The sequence below is a fragment of the Mobula hypostoma genome, chromosome 8 (genome assembly GCF_963921235.1).
Source record: "Mobula hypostoma chromosome 8, sMobHyp1.1, whole genome shotgun sequence".
NCBI lineage: Eukaryota > Metazoa > Chordata > Chondrichthyes > Myliobatiformes > Myliobatidae > Mobula > Mobula hypostoma.
In genome coordinates this window covers 20,763,673-20,789,917 of record NC_086104.1, presented here as the reverse complement: position 1 = coordinate 20,789,917, position 26,245 = coordinate 20,763,673, and the positions used below count along the sequence as shown (strand labels likewise).

The 26,245-nt window shown below is 39.7% G+C and overlaps 1 protein-coding gene across 5 annotated transcripts in view; it reads left to right on the top strand.

Annotated features, from left to right (window-relative positions):
- birc6 (baculoviral IAP repeat containing 6) overlaps positions 1-26,245 on the top strand; it is a 279,832-nt gene that overhangs the window by 140,739 nt on the left and 112,848 nt on the right. For 4 of the 5 annotated variants that reach the window (XM_063055540.1, XM_063055544.1, XM_063055543.1 and 1 more), the window contains 19 exons: positions 1,168-1,351; positions 2,422-2,580; positions 2,768-2,901; positions 3,796-3,949; positions 4,039-4,155; positions 5,246-5,391; positions 5,711-5,837; positions 6,021-6,131; positions 7,281-7,414; positions 9,690-9,817; positions 12,253-12,812; positions 13,971-14,146; positions 14,564-14,660; positions 15,273-15,467; positions 16,141-16,341; positions 16,896-17,175; positions 20,617-20,873; positions 22,508-22,616; positions 23,710-23,931. In XM_063055540.1, coding sequence (XP_062911610.1) covers positions 1,168-1,351; positions 2,422-2,580; positions 2,768-2,901; positions 3,796-3,949; positions 4,039-4,155; positions 5,246-5,391; positions 5,711-5,837; positions 6,021-6,131; positions 7,281-7,414; positions 9,690-9,817; positions 12,253-12,812; positions 13,971-14,146; positions 14,564-14,660; positions 15,273-15,467; positions 16,141-16,341; positions 16,896-17,175; positions 20,617-20,873; positions 22,508-22,616; positions 23,710-23,931 — 3,491 coding nt within the window. The remainder of the gene's footprint in view (positions 1-1,167; positions 1,352-2,421; positions 2,581-2,767; positions 2,902-3,795; positions 3,950-4,038; positions 4,156-5,245; positions 5,392-5,710; positions 5,838-6,020; positions 6,132-7,280; positions 7,415-9,689; positions 9,818-12,252; positions 12,813-13,970; positions 14,147-14,563; positions 14,661-15,272; positions 15,468-16,140; positions 16,342-16,895; positions 17,176-20,616; positions 20,874-22,507; positions 22,617-23,709; positions 23,932-26,245) is intronic. The other variant, XM_063055541.1, reaches the window with a different exon arrangement.

The window sequence follows — 26,245 nt, the reverse complement described above, 5'->3', positions numbered from 1 at the left end:
AAGTATCTATCCAAATGCCTCTTAATTATTACTTTTTCTGACTTCACCACCACTTTTGGCAGCTCAATCCAAATACTAACTTTTAGTATGGAAAATATTCCTCCTCAGATTTTCTTTTGGTCTCCTTGCTTTTATTTTTAATCTCCAGTTTTGGGTATCCCCCAGCATGGGAGACTGACATTGACAATCTACTTTATCTATGCCTTTCACAATTTTACACACCTTTCAGCTTTCTTCCCTCCAGGGAAATCAGACCTAGTTTATTCAGCTCCTCTTGTTAACCTTCTCTGTACCCTTTCTTGATCTGAATCTTCCTATATCAACTGCACAACAAGTGTGGCCTTGCAGAGTGCAGTGTGACATCCCAAATCTTACACCCAAATACTCAGTTTTATTCAAATTTAAGTAATTTTTTTTGTTTTGTTATGATTTGGCTATGGTTAATGACTGAACTATCCTTTCAGATACTCCAGCCAAATGACTGCAGTTATATTTGGTATTTCCTTTATGGTCTGAGGGATTTCCAGATAAAATGGTGTGATATTTAAAGGGTCTAAGCATTGCTTAAAAGTAATGTAGCTCATCACGCCCATTGTTATTCTGTAAGATGACCAGTCTATGGCCTAATTCCCTGCACTATCTTTTATTCCTTGTTCTTTGTTAACTTTTTATTAACAATAGCAATTAAACAGCAGTCTGATAATAGTACTAAATATCTGTTGAGTAGTATTTTCTTGTTATAATTGAAAGATCCTTCTCTAATTTTGAGCTGATATCTCAATTCCCCAACATGTGAAAATAGAGAAAATGAAACTGCTTGCCATTGTCACAAAATGTTGGAGGAACTCAGCAGGCCTGGCAGACTGACGAAGGGTTTCAGTTCGGAATGTTGACTGTACTCTTTTTCATAGATGCTGCCTGGCCTGCTGAGTTCCTCCAGCATTTTGCGTGTGTTGCTCAGATCTCCAGCATCTGCTGGCTTTCTGGTGTTTCTAGTTGCAATTGTCTTACTAAGACAAGTACAATTTAAAATTTTTTATTTTCTTGATTCAATGTCAGACATGGAAAATATAATTTGCAGTCTGTATTTTGACTGACGAGCATGGTGGAGTCTTTGCAGTGGTCCTTGTAACTGGAAGTAAATGGACCTCTGGATTTTCTCGGTAGGTTTTGGCACGGATTGCAAATGCTACAAGGCCAACAATTCATCTTTGTGAAATAGTTAATGAGCAGCAACTCGAAAGACTTCTGCTTCTGCTGGTAGGAACAGACTTCAACAGGGGAGATATCTCCTGGGGCGGAGCATGGGCACAGTATTCTTTGACCTGTATGATTCAAGATATCTTGGCAGGTAGGAAACAAGAAAAATTAAATCCATTTGTTTCTTCCTCAGAAATGATTTGTTTTGTTTGATAAGTCTTCAGGTATTGCATAAAAGCCTAATTTTAACATTGTGGATGAACTTTAGATTAGTTACATTTTACTGCATGTTTCAATATATATGTATCATTTGTGTTAACAATCAACAGTCTGGGGATGTGCTGGGGGCACCCCTCAAGTGTTAGCACACTCCCAGTGCCAATGTGGCACGTCCAGAATATTCAGCAGAACAACACACAGCTAACGTACAACAAAACAGACTACTTTCCCCACTCCCCACCAGTTACGCTTTCTCCAGACTCGCTTTACCCTCCATCTGTGTCTGTCTTCAGATCCCTCAGAGACTGTAAATGTAGTTGAAGGCATGTTTATTGGCTTGTGTGGCAAGAATCGTTTCTGAGATAAAGTACACATAATAAAAATATTCTTCATCTTTTCATATCTTGTCTTCCTGCTCCTTGGCCCTACCTTCATGATAGCTTATTCTCTCTGGCATGTCGTTGATCTCCCCCTTAATTCTTTTGCCACTTCCATATACCAAGGGATAATTTACTGTAGCCAATAGATCTACCATCATATCTGCAATGTAGAAGAATGCAAGTATCTGGTTGAAACCATTATGATCAGAAACTCTGTACAAGCAGTACTTGACGTCAGGATCAGACCAGGGTTCCTCTCTCTGTAAGGCTGCTGCACTGCAGAGCCACCCAATTGGCCATCATTTTCTGTAAACTAAAATTAATGAATTACTTTACTGATTCAAGATTATAATCTCATAGGTGTAGTGGTAAACTGAGTTGTTGTTATATTCACATATATTAAGTTACCTTTATTGGAAGTATGCAACAGGTCAATCAACTATTCTTAAAATTGATCAACCTTTTGTGAACTTATTCAAAGTTTCTCTGATTGAATTTGATTTTGTTTCTCAAAATTCAATCCGTTCTGTGTTGATTTTTGAGTAGCTTTGCATGCAAGTAGTATATATTTATTTCTGTTCAAAAGTTGTAACCTTCTACAACTGGCTTAAACTTGGAATAGGTGAATTATTGTCACCAGTAATTGTGGACACGATGGAAGAAGGAGCCACAGGTGAAGATGTGGGGGCATCGGTTACTGACTCCGATGATTCCATCCCGCAACCATCTGTAATTCCACTTGTGGAATCTATAGATGAACCTTTAACCCCAGATATTACAGGTGAGTGATTTAATGGACAGGTTGTCCTTTTTTTAAAAAATAATTTTTAAGAACAAGTTATACTGTCAGTTTTTATAAATTAAAAACAAAAGCACAGCCTTAAAATTGCCTGGTGAGTGTATGTGGTCCATTTCCATACATTAGTTAACCTACTTGGCAATGTTAAAGCTGTTTTCATCATCCAAAGGTGCTCCATCTGCATCATCTTTGGAAAAAGATAAAGACAAAGACTTTGACATGCTACAAGACCTGATGGATGTTGATATTGGTCCCCTAGATGTTGACTTTGATGAAGATCCCCTTGCTGCCAAAGTGTTCAAGGTATAGTACCCACAATTAAATTTCATCTTTGCATGCAAAACTAATATTTGGTTAAAAAGGATCTCGTGCTTTCCTGGCATATATGACGAATAAGCTCTTCTCAGGCTTCCAGCCAGATGCAGGTATCGATTATAACCAACGTTTCGATGACGGGGATGATGACTGAGCATTTCTAAATTCTACTGGAATTCCTAGGCAACATACCTGAAGAAGATGGCTGAGTTTGTCTTTGAAACATTGGCTATGATCAATATCTGTACCAGGCTGGAAGCCAGAGAAGAGTTCATTCGTAATATTTGGCTATTATTGCTGGAATGGGTTTCATTGTGTTGCCTTGGGCAGAGTGGGCTTCTGCTTTTCTCCCCTCTTATCGCGTCCATTTTGTCTTGCAAAATCTCAAAACTGTTAAATGAGCGTCAGTAACTTAACTGTACACTAGGAAGTAGAAATTAATGATAAATCTGGAAAGAGAAGTTAATAGGCTATATATTTAAATTAAAATTGATCAATTCACAGCTTTATCATTCCAGACTATTCTTATGAATTCCTTTTTTGATTTTCTGATTAGAGATTATATTTGTTCAATTTGATAAATATATAGTTCAGTTATGTTTGGGGAGCCCAGGGCAACATAATTTAAATGGTTGTGTAAGTAATTTGAGGATCAGGTTGAGCACAACTTGGGTGATTTTAATTGGGCTATTTCAGGGCAGTGAGTAGGTTTGCTTTTTACTTTAGCTCTCATCTATGGATGTTTGTAACTATGCAAGTTATGTTTTAAATTTAAACCTTTGTGTATAATGCTATCACTACGAGTAAAATATTAGTGGTAGAGAATGGTCATTAAACAAATTAGTGTTATTATTCAACATTTTATTTTTCTATTCACAAAAGCCTATTAGCAGTACTTGGTATGATTATTGGGGTACGGACTATGGCACTTACAGTTACAATCCTTATATTGGTGGCGTTGGAATTCAGATGCCTAAACCACCGCCTACCAGTGAGAAGAATGGATCTCAAAGTATATCCGTTTCCGTATCACAAGGTTTGTATGTTTAAATTTTGTTTTGCGCTTTGACACCAAGTTAATAGCTAAAAACAGACAAAATAGGTTTGTTTTTGTTTGCAACGCAGCACTGGATGCTCGTCTGGAGGTTGGTCTGGAGCAGCAAGCTGAGCTTATGTTGAAGATGATGGCCACTCTGGAAGCAGATTCCATTCTTCAGGCTCTCACTAATACATCTCCCACAGGTTAGACATTTGGCTTGTTTAGTTCTCCTGAATACAGAATATATCACTAGAGCAAAGTGTTTAATAATAGGAATGTAAGGAAAGAAGTTAGTCTAATCCATTATTTGGCTGCTGCTCTGTAAGTCTTATTTACCCACATTATTGCATATTCTGCAATATGCGTCCCTTTATAAAGATTGAGGCAATGCATACTTTGAAATTCTAAATTCACCTTAGATATGGGAGGAAATTATGACTTGCATTGCTCTTTTTGTGAGGAAGGCTTTCCTGAAAGCACTTCAACTTCCCTAAATTTGCCTCTTGTATTCTTGTTATTTTGACTCCTGCAGATTTAAAAATCAATCTAATTAACTGGGAGGGCAGATTAATACATAAAGTAGCTTGGCTTTGTGATGTGCTCTAAATATTGCCACATTTTAGGGATGACATTATTAGTTTGACTCATAATTATGGTGTTGGGGAGTCTGGATTCATGCTGTATCTTTGGTTCCAATGCACTCATTGTCAAGTCAGAAATGGGTACTTGTATCGTGATTATACTTCTGTGATGCTCTGTATTGGAAGCTCTTTGCATCGGTGAAAAGTACTTAAATGATATTTGACCTTCCATATGGAGAATGCTTCATAAAGCGTTCAGGATAATTAATCCAATTAAGCATGCACTGGTGTCACCAAATTGCTAATGGGGCAAATTATTTTGGAGTTTGCTGTATTTTGCAAACAATTCCATTTTGGAGTACTTTTCCGCAAAGGGATATGAGATGGGCGCCAACACAAGTGATTATGTAATACTGGACATGCTAAAGCCCTCAAATGCAAAATTCCTCATGGAATGATATATCTAGCTTGTTTAGGTCTCGTGAATACAAAATACTGGGATAAATAAATGCTTGCTAATGAGTAGTAAGTTATTAGAGCCAAAATTGCCAATCTGCATTGTGACTCTGCCCACTAATATGAATGGAAGAGTGAAAGTAGATTTTCTATTGTATTTCACCAGCTGCAGAGAACTGAGGACTGCATTAAGTTTTAGGAAACATGCCAATAGTAACAAAAAATGAAAATCTCCTTTTAATTTTAATTACTTCAGTATCTCAGCCTCCTCCCGGAACTGATGACTCCTTGCTGAGAGGATTGCATTCATCTGGTCAGCTGATTATGCCACCACCATCAATTCCAATGCTAAGTGCATGCTTCAACAAACTATTCTCTATGCTGCAAGTTCACCATGTTCAGGTATGAAAAACAAATCCTATCACTAGTTTCAGTCAACACACACTAAAGTTGCTGGTGAACGCAGCAGGCCAGGCAGCATCTCTAGGAAGAGGTACAGTCGACGTTTCAGGCCGAGACCCTTCGTCAGGACTAACTGAAGGAAGAGCTGAAACGTCGACTGCACCTCTTCCTAGAGATGCTGCCTGGCCTGCTGCGTTCACCAGCAACTTTGATGTGTGTTGCTTGAATTTCCAGCATCTGCAGAATTCCTGTTGTGTACTAATTTTAGTCTGCAGTTTCTCCTTTCTCACTTTTAATGCAGTTTTTAATTTTGTTTCAGTTGGAATCATTGCTGCAGTTATGGCTTACACTGAGCATGAATGCTTGTTCTGTTGGGAGTGAAGATACTGGAGCTGATGCTTTTTTATTTAATGCAAGCAGAGTTCCGATAATCCCTTTAAATCAAGGTGAGCAGCTTCTTACAAAAGCAGAAACTGGTTCCTTTTTTTAAATAATGTATTGAAGGATTGATAAATTTTGTTTGAATAACTGAGTTTAAAATTGTATTAATTTGCTGCTGGAATCTCATATCTCGGTGTAATGCAAATTTTGAATGTTTCTGAAATTACCCCTTATCATTTAAATTGCAGCTTCAATATCCAGCCTCTTAACTGTGTTGGCTTGGTACCCAAACACTTCCCTGCGGACTTGGTGCCTTGTGTTGCATAGTCTTACTCTTATGACAAACATGCAATTGAATGGTAAGTGCACTTTGTTGGCAATTCTCTTTCATATTCTGTAGCATTAATAACTCGATTTCATTTCCATACATCATGAAGGATAGTTTGGTTTACCACCTCTTTTGAGCTCTCCTGAATGAAAGGAGCCTCCAGCTTTGTTTTGTCTTTGCCAGGTTACAATTTGAGCTCTTTTCTGCAGTGCCAATTATAATTGCAATTTTAAAAAGTTTGTTTGAGTTGCTTTTAGAAAAAGGATTAAAAAAAAACAATGGGAAAGTTAGTTACTATTTTTAAAAGTAGTGTTGAGAGGTTTCATGATGACTTTATGGAAGTCTGAATCAGTTTGGTTTACTGAGCTAAACCTTGAATGATATTCTTGCACTATTGGTTTAAAGTTCTATGATAAATATCCGCTTGTTTCAGTGATATGGCCCTTTGGATGGTTCCAATGCCACTTGTCCCAGTTGTTTATCTATGGTCCTGTTAGATTATTGTGAATTGTTTTTTTTTTAATCCAGATGAAAAATGTACATTTAAAACACGGTATCACTGTCTCATAGTCTAAATTAGTACTCTGGGTTTTGCTTCATCGAGTCATGGACTTCTTGTAAACCTCCAACACATTTCTGTTTTTAAAGCACTAAGACACATCAACAGTACTAAAGATAGAGACAATTTAAAATTTTACTCTTTATTTTTATAAAGATTAGCTCCACTTTGAGCAGAATGGTAAGAAGGCAGATTTTCAAAGATGACAAATAGGGTTTTAGAATCCCAGTGAAAGAGAAATGTTATACGAGTAGGTGGAGCAAATTGCTACAGAAAACATGCTTGAATAAAAGACCTGTTCAATGCATAATATTCTGTTGTAACAAAAGATTTAGTAGCTGCTCTCAAAAATAAGTTTGTTAATTTAGTTCTATATTTAATAACTAATTTTGGTATGATCCAGTTGTTTTAATTTCTTTTGCCTCAACTGGAAAATAAAATTGGTAAGCAGTGACTTGTTTCATGAGTTTAGACATCCTTAGATAATTATGTCTGAATCCAAAGGGCAAGCATGTGAAGTGAGAAGAGGTAAGTTCAATGTAGATGTACAGAGTTCAATATGTAGATTGTTACTATTTGTTAAAGACATCAGCAGCTTGATTGACTGAATTTCTATTTCAGTTGCTCCAAGTAACAGTATTGTTTTGCAAGAAAATACAGCGCATGTGATGGTGTCAGATCCAAACATGATTCACGTATTAGTGAGATTCTTCTCGGGAACCAGTCCTCATGGCACTTGTCAGCATAGTCCACAGGTAAAACGTGGTGACTTAATAATGTGTGAATTTTGATGCATTGTTTCCATTTTTTTTTTGTAAGTTTCTGTTGTATTTGAAAAGACAATGTGACAATAGTACAGCTCCAATGCCATATTTAAGTTCGCTGACAACACCACTGTTGGTAAAATCAAAGGTGGTGATGAAGTAGCACTATAGGAAGGACATTGAAAATCAAACTGAATGGTGCCACAACAATAACCTGTCACTCAATGTCAGCAAAACCAAAGAACTGATAATTAACTACAGGAGGAGGGAACTGGAGGTCCTTGAGCCAGGTCCTATTATGGGCTTAGCAGTGGAGAGAGTTAGCACTTTGAATTTCCTTGGCAGTATCATTTCAGAGCATCTGTCTTGGGTTCAGCACGCAAGTGCTATTAGAAAGAAGACACAATAACACCCCTTATTTTCTTAGAAGTTCTATTGTCTTCTCCCTGAAACCTTTGACGCCCTGACTAATCAAAAACCTATCAACCTCTGCTTTAAATGTACTCAAAGAATTGGTCTCCACAGCTCCCTGTGGCAACAAGTTCCACAGATTCACTGCCCTCTGGCTAAAATAAATCCTCCTCGTCTCTTCTAAATGGACATCCCTCTGTTCTGAGGCTGTGCCCTCTTGTTCTAGACTCCCCCAGTATAGAAAACAGCCTCTCCATATCCACTCTATCTTAGGTTTCAATGAGATTTCTCCTCTCTCCCTGCCCCCCCCCCCCACCACTATTCTTCTAAACTTTGAGTACAGGCCCAGAGACATCAGATGTTCCTCAAACATTAGCCTTTTCATTCCTGTAATTACTCTCGTGAACCTCCTTTGGACCCTCTCCAAATGCAAGCACACCTTTTAGATAAGGGGCTCACAATTGCTCACGATATTCCAATTGTGGTTTGACCAATGCCTTATAAAGCCTCAGCATTACATCCTTCATTTTTATTTGCTAGTCTTCTCAATTGAATGCTAACATTGCATTTGCCATCCTTGCCACCGAGTCAACCTTCAAGATAACCTTTAGGGAATCCTGCACAAGGGCTCCCAAGTCCCTTTGTACCTTTGATTTCTGAGTTTTCTCCCCATTTAGAAAATAGTCTACGCTTTTATTCCTTCGACCTTCCACTTCCCTACATTATATTCCATCTGCCACTGCCCATTCTTCCAATGCCTCAAGTCCTTTTGCAGCCTTCCTAATTCCTCAACACTACCTGCTCCTTCACCTATCTTTGTATCGTTTGCAAATTTGGCTTGAAAGCCTTCAATTCCACCGTCCAAATCATTGATAGATAACATGTGAAAAGAAGCTGTTCCAAACACCAATGCCTGTGGAGCACCTCTAGTCACCAGTAGCCAATCAGTAAAGGTCCTTATTCACACTCTTGCCTCTTGCCAGTCAGCCAGTCTTCGATCCATGCTAGTATCTTTCCTGCAATACCGCAGGTACTTGCCTTGTTCAGCAGCCTTGAGTATATTCTCAAGTGTCAAAGACATTCTGAAAATCCGGTAAACAACTTCCACTGACTCTCCTTTGTCTATCTTGTCTGTTATTTCTTCAAACAATTCGAACAGATTTGTCAGGTCAGGCACGATTTGCCCTTAAGGACACAATCCTGACTTCGGCCTATTTTATTGTGTCTCCAAATATCCCAAAGCCTTATCCTTAATAATGGACTCCAACATCTTTCCAATCATTAAAGTCAGGCTAACTGACCTATAATTTCCTTTCTTCTGACTCCCTCCCTTCTTGAAGAGTGGAGTGACATTTGCAGTTTTCAAGTCCTCTGGAACCATTCCAGAATCTAGGCAAGACCCTCAATCTTTTGTGAGTTTTACTTTTGGTATTCAGCAAATGTAAATTCTTGGCATTGGGAATAAGAGGTATCACCAAAATGGTACTGCTGTAGCTTTCAGTAAAAAAAAAAAAGATTGATTTTGTCTTGAAAGGAAATTATTCCTGGGTATATTTTGAAGTCCACTTGATCTTGTTGGAGAGGTTTAGAAACTTTGGGCAGCCCACTGTAGGTCATCTACCCACCATGGCTTTTATTTAAATCCCCATGTAGGCACTTTGCAGTCTGCACTCCGCACTCCAGCTCACCGTGATATTTGGTATGTTAAAGGTCCAGTGTTCATTCTATAGTTGTCACAGTTGCAGAGCATAGAAGTATTTTTGGTGTTCTTGGAGATGAGTGTTCCAAAAAAGACATGAGACTCATTTTAAATCACAAATTCCGATAACAGACCTATATTTGTTTTGTATTTCAGGTTGGACCAACAGCTACTCAAGCCATGCAGGAATTTCTCACTCGACTCCAAGTGCACCTGTCCTCAACAAACCCTCAAGTTTTCAGTGAATTCCTGTTGAAGCTTATACATATACTTTCAACTGAAAGGTAAGTCAGAGTTTCAAAGAGTTGTAATGAAATGAATTCAATACTTGATGCAAGGGCCCATTTTTGTTAAAAATTAATTATATTTTCCCATTGTAGTTGAAACAAGTATGCAATTGTAACATCTTCACAACTTGAGTACAAACCAAAACGCAATACAATAAGTGTAACTACTACTAATGCTTCTTATGAGTTGTTGGCCTCTGATTTTTTTCTTTGTTGCTTTTTTTCTATATCGTAACAATCTCATGGATATTGCTGTATTAGTTTTAAACACCATCTAGGATAAATCTGCCATGAATTTTAGAAATTTCAGGAACCCTTCAAATAATGGCCTAGGAATGCCACCTGAATGGCCTGCCAGGATCGGGACTTGTTCCTTTGACGATGCAGTATTCCTGTGATACTACATTACATATTAGTCTAGTTTGTATTACAACCAAGTTGAGGCTTGAATGTAATGAATTCATATTTATAATGAAAGCAGCAAATTTGCATTTATCAATTGACTTAAAATAATTCCCAATGAATGTGGTGGAGTAGCTTTGAGTAATGCAAACTGGAAGATTCATATTACTGAATATAAATATCATTCAGCTTCCTCGACCATTATTGATACAGTTGGCCTCCTTATCCGCGAGTTCCGCATGTGCGAATTCAACCAACCGCGAATCGAGAAAACCTGGAAGTGCTCTTCCAGCACTTGTCGTTCGAAAATGTAGACTTTTTTTTCTTGTCATTATTCCCTAAACAATGAAGTATTGCAACTATTTTACATAGCATTTACATTGTATTAGGTATTATAAGTAATCTAGAGATGATTTAAAGTATACGGGAGGATGTGCATAGGTTATCGTGGATCGGGATCAGAAAAAAGACAGAAGTTCTCTTACTAAGTAAGTTGGAACAGGTACATCCGGTATTATTTAGCGTCAGTTAGTCAAATGTTTGTCTTAGTATATATTTTACCTTTCTATGCATATAAAATACTTAAGAAACGCATCTTTCAGCGCCAGGCTCAGGAACGGAAGTTCCCGAGTTTGATCCAGTGACAGGTCGTTCCCGAGTTCGATCCGGTGACAGGTCGTTCCCGAGTTCGATCCGGTGACAGATCTCCATCCGTGCTGGGTTGATGTGGAGGATCCAAAACCCAATAATTAAACCACTGCGTTGCTGTGTAATAATTGTTGCTTTAATCGGGCAGGGCCTTTCTTATTTTATCCTTTAAAATTGTTCCAATCGTTGACTGACTGTAGCCTAACGCTTTTCCAATGACAGGTGGGGTTTCACCTCGTTCTGATCGCTTTATTATTTCCATTTTATTTTAAATCGTGATTATTTTCGTGAATAGAAACAGTGCGGATTCAGAGCTCCGCCACCGGGTCCTAATGCCCACTGCACTGAGACAGGTTAAATAAGGTCCGGGGTTCCACTGGGTCCTAAGGTCCACCTCATTGAGACAGGTTGAATAAAGGACTTGAGCATCTGTGTTTTTTGGTATCCGCGAGGGGTCCTGGAACCAATCCGTCGCGGATAAGGAGGGCCGACTGTACCATATATACTGCCTCGCATTCCTTTGGACCATATCCACAAGGCCGAGAGGGGGATCTTGTCTGGGCAGCCCAGGATCATCCTATTCATTGCCCAGGTGTGCGCTCCGAGCGGGCGCATCCATGGTCCACTTAGACAGACGGAGCCATTAATTAATTAATATTGTATAGATGTAGAGCTTCATTCCTGGCTGTTAAGCATTTTTCGGCTTTTTTTTTTGTGATTTTGATGGGAGTGGGGTGTTGAAGCAACAGCATACTGCAATGAGACAGTCATTCTGAGATGAGAATGAAAAGGGTCTAATTATGGCTTAACTCTTAATGTAAACATGGGTTAGCATTTTCCTTGTCTTAAGTGTAACCTCACTTTCCTTGTTCAAGAGGGACCTGTCATAAACTTCATTACATGGTGAAACTCAGCAGCTAGACTGGGTGTTGATCATACAAACTGTAGTTTGGAATATTGAAGGCAGTTTGAAGGAGGAAGCTGAATGATACATATTTAATAATTTGAATCTTTTTGTCTACTGTCTTATCTCTGTGAAGGTATGAAAGAACTAACTTGCATCTTTATGATAAAGTACGTCTTTCAACAATACAATGTGCAATAGATCTATTGTATCTTTAATGTCACTACTCTGTTGTTCCCTTGAGGACTGCTCAGTATTTATAATTGAAAGTGAAGCAAAATTTTAAGCTGCAGATGCCATGTTGGGAAAACAAATTCATGAGGAAGCATATTATACAGTTGTGACTTGATTTCAATAATTGGATTTGTTCCATTGTTGAATGTCTATCACATATGATTGCTTATTTAAAACATTGGTTAATAATATGAGGCTAAATTTTACACAATTAAAAGTACATGTTTTTTTTTTAACTCTTCAGGGGCCCATTCCAAACAGGGCAAGGCCCATTGGATGCGCAAGTAAAACTCCTGGAATTTACTCTGGAACAAAACTTTGAGTCAGTTTCTGTCAGTGCAATCTCTGCTGTTATTGAATCAGTAACATTCCTGGTGCATCATTATATTACCTGCTCGGACAAAGTTATATCCCGAAGTGGCTCTGACAGTTCAGTTGGTGCTCGTGCTTGTTTTGGTGGATTGTTTGCAAATATCATCCGTCCAGGAGACGCAAAGGCAGTTTGTGGGGAGACAACAAGGGATCAACTCATGTTTGATCTACTGAAGCTGCTTAACATTTTGGTTCAGTTGCCACTGTCAAGTAACCGAGAGTATAGTGCCAGAATGCCAGTTGGCAGCAGTGTCTCGGATAGTGTGTCTGATGAAGAAAAGGTCTCCAGCAATAAAGATGGGAATGCAAGCACTTTCACACAATCTACTACAACCTGCATTGCTGATTTAGTTCTGGGAAATCAACAAATCATGAGTCAGATTCTTTCGGCTTTGGGTCAGTGCAATAGCAATGCTATGGCGATGATAATAGGTAGGTACTTACATGTTTTGCACGTTATGTATGTGAAATCTTTTAAATTAGTCTAACTTAATGAAAACTAGTGAATGATCTGGCAGCTTTGGGTGCAGAAGTGCTCAAAACTGCGATTTGAAATGAAGTAAAGAGGAAGGTAAAATAGCGGTATTTGTTGTTTACCTATGTGTGGTGTATTTTTTTTAAATGTTTTGCATATTGGTAATGCAGAATAAAATTGGAAATGTAAACTGAAGGCTTCTGCTCAGATGGGTGTGATAAATTTTGGCCTATCTTTCTGTGGAACATCAAAGTAGAATGTAGTGAATCTGAACTAAGCATTTCTACTCTTATTGTCATACTGTGTAACAGTTTTGGTCTCTCTCAACAACTGGGAAGACTTTGTAGCACAATGTTTCCAGGATAAGACTTATAAAGGGTACACAAGTATGAAGATGTTATCTATCGTAAACAGTGGAAATTTTTAATTTTGGGTAACCAAAACAAGTTGTTGGAAGTGATGAAAACAAATATTGTGGAGTGTTTAGAATGCAGTTGAAACATAATATGGATATATGTTCCACAGGATATGGAAATCCTCAGTAGTTAATTTATCTAGAATAAGGGAAGAAAGCTATAAGGCCAGATCTGTGAAAGTTAGGATAGCTGGAAATGTTCATTTTTGCACGAGCATGTTTCTTTGCTAAGTGAGCAGAAGGAGGGAGCATACCAATATTTAAGAAAAGGTAATTGAAATGGGATGAGTGATCATGAAGATGGGTAATGTGCATAGAATTAATGTTAAAGAAGATAATTACAGGCATTGAATCACCTGTTATGGTGTTACATCTTTCTGTTATATGTTGCTGTGTAATTCCTTCTGAAACCCAGAGGTTTTTAACATAAATTCAGCCAAATATACAGCTCTTTGGAAATGGAAATAGGATTTCAATTTTTAGAGATTATCTTTCTAACTTTTATTACTTTTGTTCCACTTATAAACTTTAGATATCAGTTGACTTGCATATTTATATTTTAGCCATCTTAAAACCTTAATAGTGTGTTTACACAAAATTAATTTAATAAATATTAAAAATGCTTTAATATTTGCACCCTGTCTGCGCATTCATTTTTTTGAAGCCTGTGTGTTCATTGTGGTTTTTATTTCCCAATCAGGTGCAAGTGGATTACATCTTACTAAGCATGAGAATTTCCACAGTGGATTGGATGCAATTTCAGTTGGTGATGGTCTCTTCAGCATTCTGACTACACTCAGCAAAAAATCCACCTCGGTACAGGTTATGTTGCAGCCAATTCTCACATACATGGCCTGTGGGTACATGGGAAGACAGGTAATTGAAACATCTCAAGTTGTTGAGAGATGCCTTGTTACTGTATCAAATGTTATGCTGGTTCGTGCTCTTATTCAGTGGTGCTGCAACCCATCCAATTCCTTTTGATATTAGGAAACGTGACTTATGAAGGTGGCATTTGTTACATGCCCTGTATTTAAAATTCACTTGTTCATGTATTTACTAAATTCTAAGGGGAATTATTTAATGCCGAGAAACAAATTTTAATTTTAAATAGTATTTTTCTCATGGTAGTTGCTGGAAAATGAGTAAATCTTCTCACCTCCCCCCACTTGGGGCACCATGGCAGTGTGGCAGTTAGTATATACTGCATACCGATATTCCATGCAGCTGGCTACTAATATGAATTAATGCTTTCTTTTTAATGTTCATAAATACTTCTGTAATTTCTTTCAGGGTTCACTTTCAACATGCCAATTGTCTGAGCCACTTTTATGGTTTATTCTGAGAGTTTTGGACTCCACTGAAGCACTGAAAGCTTTTCATGACATGGGTAGGTGAATTATGCCAGCATAATCCTGATAATGGAAGACAATAGATTTCAGTAACCGCAAACAATATGCTGGAGGAGCTCTGAGTCATGCAGCATCTGCTGGAGGAAAGGATTTGTCTATGTTTGAGGTTGAAAGAAATTGTTGAAACAATGGCAATTTCTTTCCTCCTACGGATGCTATATAATTTGCTGAGTTTCTCTAGCACATTGTTCCAGATTCTAGCATCTGCAGTCTCTTCTGCCTCCAGTAGACTTCAGCAGTTACATGCAAGGTTTCTTGCTCATTCCTATTTGGTTCTCTGTACTTAATAAATATTTGTCAGTTTGCACTATTTCTCGGAGTAGGAGCAGCCATGCTGATACTGAAGAGGTCAATAAAACTTTTTATGCTCAACCACCACATTTGCTTGTAACTTAGAGTAGCTAGTGTTGAATTTACCCCTCTTTTCCCTCCCCATGTAATTTGTGTTGAAGGTTTATTCCTTTGACCTAAGGCCCGACTAAAAATACACTTTGATCTATTTTGGCTTTTTGATCCAAGTAGTTCAAATTAACTTGGTGAATGCAATTCTGTCTTTAAGATATTTAAACCTATTTTGTGTATACTTTTAGGGGGAGTCCAGCTTATCTGTAATAACATGGTCACAAGCACACGAGCAATTGTTAATACAGCGCGGAGCATGGTATCCACCATAATGAAGTTTCTCGATTGTGGCCCTGGTAAAACGGTCGATGGAAACATGAAGGCAAGAGTGTTGGCTTCAGAGCCTGATAATGCTGAGGGACTTCATAACTTTGCCCCATTGGGTATGTAATGACTCACTTGGATTTCACTGTGCAAAATTTGTTTCTTGTATAACTTTGGACTAAGAAAAGTTATGTACCAAAAAAGGTTTCCAGTATTGTTGCTAGTGTTTCGTGCAGTGTTGTCGTTGCCAATTAACTGGGCTCTGAAAACTCTCTCTCATTCCTCCATCATGCTTTATTTACCTGTGCACAAGTCTCCTGTGTCACCACACTGTTCTGAACTCTGAACAGAGAAATGCCATTTTATACAAAATTGATGAGCAGTTATGGATATTGATCATTTGATAAACTGTAAATGTTTAAATTTCTTATTTGCAAAATCAATTGCCATTTACAATACAGGTGTTAAATCAATAGAAACTGCAAGCTCACAGCCGACGATGCTTAGAAGTTAATAAAGTAGTTTTTGCTTAATTGGTTTGTGTTCCTTGAATCATTCCGTTACATTCTTGTCTGGTTTCTGTCAGCCAAAATGGCTCCTGTTGTGCAAAGGGAAGCTAAGGTCTTCAGAAAAAAACCTTTCTTGCCTCAACTGTCTGCACTCTATCTCCAATTTATCCTTGCCTGGGCATTGTTAACCCTTGTCTTGCTACAACTTCCACAGATTTCAAGTGGAGCATGGTGTGATGTGTGAAATCAATTTAGTGAAATCCTTTCATTTTTTTTAATATAGGTACAATAACTTCCAGTAGCCCAACAGCACAGCCAGCTGAGGTACTGCTTCAGGCCACGCCACCGCATCGGAGAGCTAGATCTGCAGCATGGTCTTATATTTTCTTACCAGAAGAAGCATGGTGTGACCTCACTATTCATCTGCCTGCTGCTGTGTTACTCAAAGAGATACACATTCAGCCTCACCTTGCATCTCTCGCTAGTACGTATAACTATTGTTGGGTTCTTGTGATAATTCAGATAAATATTTTGCTGCTTACCGTCTGAGGTTTTGTCGGTGATTAGGCAAGGTGGCGGGGCACCATTTTTCTTGCTGGAAACCAAGGCTTTTGTGGCTATGGGATATCTGCACATGGAGTTCAGAAGAAAGCTCCTAATGATAATAAGCAGTGATGCTAAACCATAAAACACATGATTTTTAAGAAGTTGTCACAGTGTTACTGTAAAATTATTGCCCAATCAGTCCTGAAGAAATTGTCTATAGCGATGGCTCAAAACAAGTTGTCAATAGAAAGTAGCTTAAAGGTAGTTTTTTTTTTACATTGCAGTGGTGATTGTTGCCGATTAATAACACTATTTGGAAAGCCACTAATGTACTTTCTGGACCAAATATTTAGCAATTTAAGTCATTATCAAGCTTGTAATCTAACTGGAAATGTGTTTGATCAACAATAACTAAAATCGGGTAATACCTTTGAGAATATGCAGCTCACCAGCTGTTTAAGAGTAATATTTATTCTGATTTCTCTTCTGCAGCATGTCCTTCTTCAGTTTCAGTTGAGATTAGTGCAGATGGAGTGAACATGTTGCCCCTTTCTACCCCAGTCATTACCAGTGGGCTAACTTACATTAAAATACAGCTGGTCAAAGCAGAGGTCGCATCAGCTGTCTGCCTGCGGCTGCACCGTCCCCGGGATGCCAGCACGCTGGGCCTGTCACAGATCAAACTGCTGGGTCTTACAGCCTTTGGCAGCACTTCATCAGCAACTGTGAATAACCCATTCCTTCCTTCTGAAGATCAAGTTTCCAAAACCAGGTAAGGTTCTGGTAGACTTGTTTTCAATATCTGAGCCAAAGTGCAGGAGATTAGCTTGTGTTCAGACTAGCTTCAGAGAATGGATTCTCCGGGACCAAAAGGATGCGAGGAAATGAGCTGAGGAGCAGTGAAGGAGGGCAGGAATATTCTTGTGGAAGGAATGAGTTTAGGGGCTTGGAGAAATTTAAAGTAACAGTAAGGAGGGTTGATACTGCAGCTGAATTTGCCAAGGAAGATTAGTTTTTCAGATCAGCGATTTGAGCAGTTGAAAAGGTGAAATATGTCAAAAAAAAGTACTGTCTTGGCTGGATGGGCGAGGTAGACAGGGAAGAGATTATGGTTAAGAGAACTGGTAGAAAAGGGATTTTATGATTAGGACAAAAGATTAGAGAGGGAGAAACCAATCAGCTATTTGGTGACGGCTGCATTGCCACCATGACTATTTAGTTACTGCCTGTTGTGCTGCTGGTGTTTGGGTAACAATGAAGGTTCTCTTTCTCTGTCTATCCTTGGCCATCTGTACTGTACTGTCATACACAGATATAGAAGGATTCTTCATTGCTGTTTCTGTAACAGGTTTGTTTTACCAGTCAGGGTTCCTCTGAGCTGAACCCCCAAACCTGGAGGATGGGTGGACCATTCTTGGTCTGGCCTCGACCCTTTGACCTGTTTGGCATGGGTGATCCTAACAAGAGCCAAGGCACAAGGCCCTGACTCCAGCCAGCATAGCTCTCCAGGTCATTGAAGCATAGTCCTTTTGGAGGACCATGACTATGTGAGCAGAGTTATTGGAAAGAAGCATGTCAGAATGTGATGGGTCGTTATCAGCCATAAATAGTGTGTCTTTTAGAGTTGTGAAGCTCATAATGATGGCATAAGCAAGTTATAAAATGTATTTATTTTTCATGTAACAATTTACAAAAATATTGCATATAACTTTTCAACTGTGCATGAGTAATTGATGGTTAGTGAATTTAGCAATGTATTGTTTACTTTGAATGGCTAAGGTTTCCCACTGATCTCCCTCCTGGCACTTATCCTGGAAAGCAGAACAAGTGCTGCACCTGCCCCTACATCTCTTCCCTCACCACCATTCAGGGCCCCAAACAGTCCTTCCAGGTGAGGCGACACTTCACCTGTGAGTCTGTTACTGTATCCAGTGCTACTGGTGTGGCCCCCTGTATATCGGTGAGACTCGACGTAGACTGAGATACCGCTTCGCTACACTATGTCTGCCAGAAAAAGTGGCTTCTCACAGTGGCCACTCATCTTAATTCCACTTCCCATTCCAACATGTCAGTCCACGGCCTCCTGTACTGTCGCGATGAGACTACCCTCTGGTTGGAGGAGCAACACCTTGTATTTCGTCTGAGTAGCCTCCAACCTGATGGCATGAACATCGATTTCTCAAACTTCCGGTAATGCTCCCCCCGCCCTCCTTCACCATTTCCATCATTCCCATTTGCCCTTCTCTCCTTACCTGCCCATCACCTCCCTCTGGTGCTCTTTTCTCTTTCTTTATTCTGTGGCCTTCTGTTCTCTTCCATCAGGTTCACCCTTCTCCAGCCCTGTATCTCTTTCACCAGTCAACTTCCTCAGCCCTTTACTTCACTCCTGCTGCCCTTCTGGTTTCACCTATCACCTTGTGTTTCTTCCTCCTCTCCTCCCCCCGACCTTCTTACCCTGACTCGTCATCTTTTCCATTTTTTTTTTCTCCAGTCCTGATGAAGGGTCTCGGCCTGAAATGTCGACTGTACTCTATTCCATAATTGCTGGCTGGCCTGCTGAGTTCTTCCAGCATTTTGTCTGTGTTGCTAAGTGTTCCCAAGCTGTCTAGAAATAAGATGTAATAGGTACAAATTTCTATATTTAGTATGTGTTCTTCCATTATGGTTGTCTTTCAACTGCAGAGTTTAATTTCTTGCCAAAAAGCTTGATTTTCTCAGTTATGTTTTTGTAGCCTGTGAAACTACAGCTAGTTTATGAGTCAATGACTGGAATATATGAGGAGTGATTGATAAGTTCATGGCCTAAGGTAGAAAGAGTCAATTTTAGAAAACCCAGCACAATTATTTTTCAACATAGTTCCCTCCTACATTTACATACCTAGTCCCGTTGTCGTTGAGCATATGGATCTTGGACCTTCAGAAAATGCCCACAGCAGGAGTGATTGATAAGTTTGTGGCCCAAGGTAGAAGGAGATGAGTTATTAACTTCAAACTTTCTGAATAATCACTACTCAAAGAGTGGACATGCATGTGCATGTAACGAAGGCTGTTTAACTCATCTCCTTCTGCCTTAGGCCATGAACTTATCAATTACCCCTGCTGTGGACACTTTCTGGAGGTCCAAGATCCGTACGCTCCATGACCGCTGGACTAAGGCTACGTCCACACTAGACTGGATAAATCTGTAACCGAAGCTTTTTCTCTTCATTTTGGCCCTCCGTCCACACTGAAATGGTGTTTTCTTCCCCCGAAAACAGAGCTTTTCTAAAACACAGTGTTTAAATCTGAAAACACCAGTTGGCCGTTGTGGTGTGTACGGGGTAACTGGCTAATTTTAAAAATGCTGTCATGACGTGCCAGAACTAATGGTGGTGGCAGCGTGGCATTTGTTTTCTTGAACGCAACCTCCAACACCACAACAACAATATCTAACAATAGATGTGTAACGTTGTATGGAAATACAAGATAACACTGATGCAGACATGTTTTATACATTTCACAAGATGCTTTACTGATGCAGACATGTTTCTGGACAAACGCACACCAAGTATACCATTTCCTCTTGACTTGTTTTCTGTGTGTCCTGCGCATGCCCAGTAGGAGGAGATTCGCTCAAGTATCGGTTTTAATGCGGATGGAGGTATTTTCAAAAATGCCTGGTGTGGACGCCTATCGTTTTTACGCGAAACCAGCGTATTCAAAATTATCCGGTCTAGTGTGGACATAGCCTAAGTGTGTAAATGTAGGAGGGGACTATGTTGAAAAATAAATGTGCTAGGTTTTCTAAAATTGACTCCTTCTGCTTTAGGCCACAAACTTAATCAATCACCTCTCGTGTAAACCAGTAATGCTCCAGCTTTAATTTTTGGTGTCTTGGGTAACTAACTCATTCGGTTATCCGTGTTGCCCTCTGTGCAATTAGTTTTTTTCAATATTTGGTCTCTCTCCAATTATTGTGGGATGCTAATAAACGCCTCTAGGGACTTACTGGTTGTCAGATGAAGACAAACTCAGCCTGAACCATGAGCTATGCCTCTGCTCTTTGTTCACTATCTACCTTTGAGAATTGCTGCCAGTTCAATAAGTTGTAGACCCTTACAGAAATAAATAAGTATTGGAGAAGGGCATGGAAAATTTCTAAGGATGGGGAAGAGAACAACATTTCATTAGATGCTACTTGGAAAATGTTAGACGCATTCACTTTTCTTTTCAGTATTGGTTGGATGCGACTCCTTCATCATTGCTTAACCCACATCAGTGAACTAGAGGCAATGATGGCCTGTGCGGCAGCTCCTACTGCCAACTTACTGCAGACCTGTGCAGCTCTCCTGATGTCACCCTACTGCGGCATGCATTCGCCAAATATTGAAGCTGTCTTGGTAAAGATTGGGCTGCAGTCTACCAGGATTGGTCTAAAGCTGATTGACATTCTTCTAAGGAACTGTGCTGCTTCAGGCACTGATCCAACCGGTAAGAAATTTCACTAAGTGCGACTATGAAAGTAAGTAAGAAAATTAAAGGCAGACATACATTGAGCTTTTGACAAGATTCTGTGTGGCAGGCTAAGGCACAGGGATATTAGGCATATTGGCATGATAAAAGGAAGCAGAAGGTAATGGTGGATGAGTGTTTTCTAACCTAAAGTTTGTAACAAGTGGTGTAGTACAGGAGTCAGTACCAGGATTTACGCTGTTTGTAATGTATCTATATATTATAGACTGTCTGATTAGTATGTTTGTAGACACCATGCAAAATGGGGGAGCTGTAGGTTGTGAAGAGTCTGAGCATATGGTAGGACGTGGATCAGCTGGAAAGTTGGGCAAAATGGAGGGAGATGGAATGCAATTCTGATAAGTGTGTGGTAATACACTTTGTGAAGTCAAATTCTGGTCAGACATGGCAGTGACCCAAGGAGTGATTTACAGAAGGATTTTTGGGTGCAAATCCATAACACACTGAAAATGACAGTTTGGGTTGCATAAAGGTGGTGGATAATTGTTCTAGCTGGCCGGTGGTGTAGTGGCATCTGCACCAGACTTCGCAGCAAGTGGGCCTAGGTTTGAATCCAGCCAGCCCCTTGTGTGTTCTCCATCCGTGCTAGGTTGATAGTAAAGCTAGCAACTTGGCCTCGTAAAAGGACGGACAAATGCTGAAGAAATGGCAAGATGCGCCACAAGTTGCGGAAAACAATAACAATATAAGCGTTGGGCCATAATATTGCAGCTGTTTAAAACACTGCTTAGACCCCATTTAGAGTATTGTGTACAGTTCTGGTCACCACATTGCAATAAAGATATGGCAGCAATAAGAGTGAGCTCAGCAGCAGTTCACAAGGGATGTTGCTTTGAGTGTAGTGCCATACTTGTAAGAAGAGACTGGATAGGTGAGCTTTGCTCTCACTGGACTATTGGAGCAATTGCCCCCCCCCCCCCAGTGTGTAGGGGTGTCGAAATGTGTAGGTTAATAAGGTTGGGTGGGGGGGACTTAAAACTGATCTGAGAAGTAAATTTTGCAAACAAAGGATGGAGCAAGCTGCTGAAGATAATATTTGTGGCAGATACATTTACACTATTAAAGTAGCAGGTGGACATTTACTGAGAAAGGAAAGGCAAGTCGGGATATTTGCCTAATAGAGGTAAATGGTATCAGTATTGATAGACATTGTCAATGACAACGATGAGATGGCCAAAAGGTCCTGTTTCTGAGCTGCGCAATTCCATGACTATGAAATTTATTAATAGTTCATTAATGACTATCAGACTCACTTGGGCAAAGATTTTTTTCAATGTGCTGTTGCTGTATTTGTTAAAAGTAATATGGCAACTACCCCGTTAATTTAGTCTTAAGAAGCAATGTGAGTTTAGACTTCTAATTGTTGGTAGTGATCTATAACTATAGGTCTTGAACTATAAAATGCCAGTTTCTTGTTGTGAAATATGTTTCATGTGGAATTTGTATTGTTGCCATTAAATGTGAAAACAATATTTTATTCAGGAGTTGTGTTAAAGAGATGGTTATGCTTTTTCTCCCTTCTCCATTCTTTGCCATATGCTAACTCAATTTCCTGAAGTAACTGTTCATGGTAAAACTTCTTGTCTCACCAGATTTGAACAGTCCTTTGCTCTTTGGGCGACTGAATGGGCTTTCCTCTGATTCAACAATTGACATCCTGTATCAGCTTGGAACAACTCAGGATCCTGGTACTAAAGATAGGTAATGTCACTTGTGGGTAAAGTTCTGCTGTAACTTTATAAGTAATTCTTTGGGAAATTATAATCTATCATAGTCTAAGCCATGCCTTTTTATAACAGGCAAAATGTGTTAAGGATAATTTATCTCGCCAAAATTGGCCATGCAGTGGATGTGTCTTTTTACTGCCACTTTACTGCTATGTAAACACTCCACAGCAGCTTTTCCAGGTGAGATTTTTTTAGTGCCTGATTGTAAAATAACAAGTGACAAATCCTGTGTATGGACAGCTTAAGTTAATTCTGAAGCATCTTTTGTGCCATCTTTCTGGGCTCAGTGATCACTCGCAACTCATCAGGAAGGTTAAAGTTCCAGTTTAACTTGTGTGAATATTAACTGAATATGCATATAATAAATACGCATTTCAGTAATATAGAGTATAAAATGGTGTCTTTTTAAGCCTGCAGTGAAGCAATAGTTTGAACTGTGTTAGCACCTTACCGGTGTCTGTCTGTTTTGCAGACCCTGGCTTAGATAAAGGGGCTTTTTGTTGGGAGTGGTGCAATGTTGGCCTTTTGCAGAACTTTTTTTTTGGTGCAAGTTGGGTTTTTATGAAGCAGATAAGATTTTGATATTCAGCTTGCTGGTCCATACCCAAATTCGCCAGCAGTAAACAGAAAAGGGCATTGTAAAATATAGCTCTAAATTATTTATCTGGGGTTAAAAGGAGCAAGAGCTCCTGCTTCTAACAATTAAGTCTTTGAAATCATGCATTCTTCAGATAAGATCATCTGAGGTAGTCACCGTGATCTTTCAAACATCCATACACGAGAGTTGGAGGATCTTAATTATTTTGCTATCCAGCCATTTTTCTGTTGTAATTGCTTGCCCAGGTGTGTTTCATCTCAGTGGCCGTATCTGACTTGACTCATCCATTTTCAGGTTGGAACTTGACCCAAATTCATATGTTAATACTGCTTTCAACTGAGCAATGAATGGAGTGTTAATGACCTAATAGTTATCTTTAAATGACAAACTTCTTTGTGATTCGTGTCTTTATGAAAGCAATGTATATATACTAAAGCTCACTGAGCTGACATGGACTTTTCCATTTCAGGATCCAGGCTTTGTTAAAATGGGTTTATGACTCTGCTGGAGTGGCTGCACTGAAGAGAAGTGGCCACACTGCTGCTGTGAATACTGAGAACATAACTCGCGAGTATGGGCTCCTTATGCCATCACCATCTCATTTGCACTGTGTTGCTGCTGTCCTGTGGCATAGCTATGAGTTACCTGTAGAGTATGATCTTCCAGGTTTACTAAACAGAGAGCTGTTTGAGTAAGTAAAATCCTCTAATATTTCATGGGTTTAATTTGGAAACAGATTTTGAACACTATCACAGTTACTTTTAGTCCTTTTCTGTAAATTTCTGTTCACATGAATATTTTCTGAAGAATTTAAAAATATGGAGGTAAATGGATCTTTTTCTGAATGGTAAGATACAACAGAAGTGTGGCACAGAGAGATGGGTCTTAACTTTTTATAGTTCACATTAATTCCTTGGATTTGGGGACTAAAGGTATAGCTGCTAAAATGTGTCAGCAGCAAAAGATAGGAATACAAGTTGTGAAGAGGACATAAGAAACTTTCAAAGGTACAGTGCTTATGAAAAGTATTCACTCCCCTTGGAGTTTTCATGCTTTATTGTTTTACAACGTTGGATCACAGTGGATGTAATTGGACACTGATCAATAGAAAAGATTCTCGTGTCAAAGCGAAAACAGATCTCTACAAAGTGATCTAAATTAATTACAAATATAAAGCACAAAATTGATTGCATAAATATTCACCCCCTTTAATATGACACACCAAATTATTGCTGGTGCAGCCAATTGGTTTTAGAAGTCCCATAATTAAATGCAGATCACCTCTGTAGGGTGAAGGTGCTTTATGATGTTGTTACCAGGACTGGCAGGTTTGAGTTACAAGAGGCTGGATCAACTAGGACTATCTTCCCTGGAATGTGGGAGGATATAATTTAGGTTTATAAAATGATGAGGACATACTTACTTGAATACCCACAGTCTTTCCTCTGGGGTAGTAGAGTCCAAAGCTGGAGGGCATATATTTAAAGTATGATGGGGGAAAACATTTAAAAATGTCTTGAGGGGCAAAATTTTCATAAAGGGAATAGAGTATATGGAACAAATTGCTGTAGAAAGTGGTAGAGGAGAGTACAGTCACAAACGAGATGCTGGAAATTCAGGCAATGCACACAAAATGCCCGAGGAACTCAGCAGGCCAGGCAGCATCTTTGTGTGGGGGGGCGGGGAGTACAGTCGACATTTCGGGCCAAGACCCATTGGCAAGACAAGAGAAGAGAGAAAAGGGGGGAGGAGCACCAGAGGGGGGTGATGGGCAGGAGGTGATGAGGTGAGAGAGGGAAAAGGGGATGGGAAATGCTGAAGGGGAAGGGGAAGGGGGGTGGGTTGGACATTACAGGATATTTATGCCGTCAGGCTGGAAGCTACCAAGATAGAATATAAGTTGGTGTTACTCTAACGTGAGGGTGGCCTCATCTCGACAGTAGAGGAGGCTGTGGATTGACATATTAGAATGGGAAGTTGGATTAAAATAGGTGGCCACCGGGAGATCCTGCTTCTTCTGGTAGATGGAGCATAGGTGCTCAGAGAATCAGCCTCCCAATCTATGTCGGGTGTCACCAATGTACAGAGGGCCACACCGGGAGCACTGGACACAATCGATGACCCCATCAGACTCTCAAGTGAAGTGTCGCCTCACTTGGCTTGCAAGGATACCAGGAGAGAGATCAATGGGGAGGAATGAATGGACAAGGGAGTCGTGTAGGGAGCGATCCCTGCGGAGAGCAGAAAGTGAGGGGGAGGGAAAGATGTGCTTGGTGGTGGGATCCTGTTGGAAGTGCCAGAAGTGCTGGAGACGGAGGCTGGTGCTGTGGTAGGCGAGGACAAGAGGAACTCTGTCCCTCGTAGGTTGGCGGAAGGATGGGGTTAGAGCAGTGGTCCTCAACCTCCGGGCCGCGGACCAATACATTGCCACAAAGAATGCAGTGGTGCAGCGGTAATCGGAACGCACCCAGCACGTCCTTAAGAAAGAAACTGAAATAAACAAGCTAATTAATTAGGTGCCGCCCGGCACGTAAATGTCGGCTCAGATCAGAGGCGATTGCAGACGTGTGAAATGGAAGAGATGTGGTTGAGGGCAGCATAGATGGTTGAGGAAGGGAAACCCTTTTCTTTGAAAAAGGAGAACATCTCCTTCGTTCTAAAGAAAATTGGATAGCTATAGGAAAAGGAAAGTTTTCGAGGGATATGTGCCAAAATACAGGCAAATACGACTTGGACTGAAGGTCCTGTTTTGTGTTGATTGCTCTAGAATAAGCAAGGAATGAAAGCTAACTGTGGTAAGTGGGAATGCACAATTGAGGTCACTGTTAGATCAGCGGTGATCCTGTGGAATTGCAGTGCAGGTTCAAGGGGTCATGTAGTTTGCAAGTTGACATGTTAATATTGATGGTGACAAAATAATAATATTATTAAACTTTGGAAGTTTGGAAGATCTGGTGAAGTAATGGATGATGTTTTGCTTTAAAATAGTGTTGGAAATTATCAAC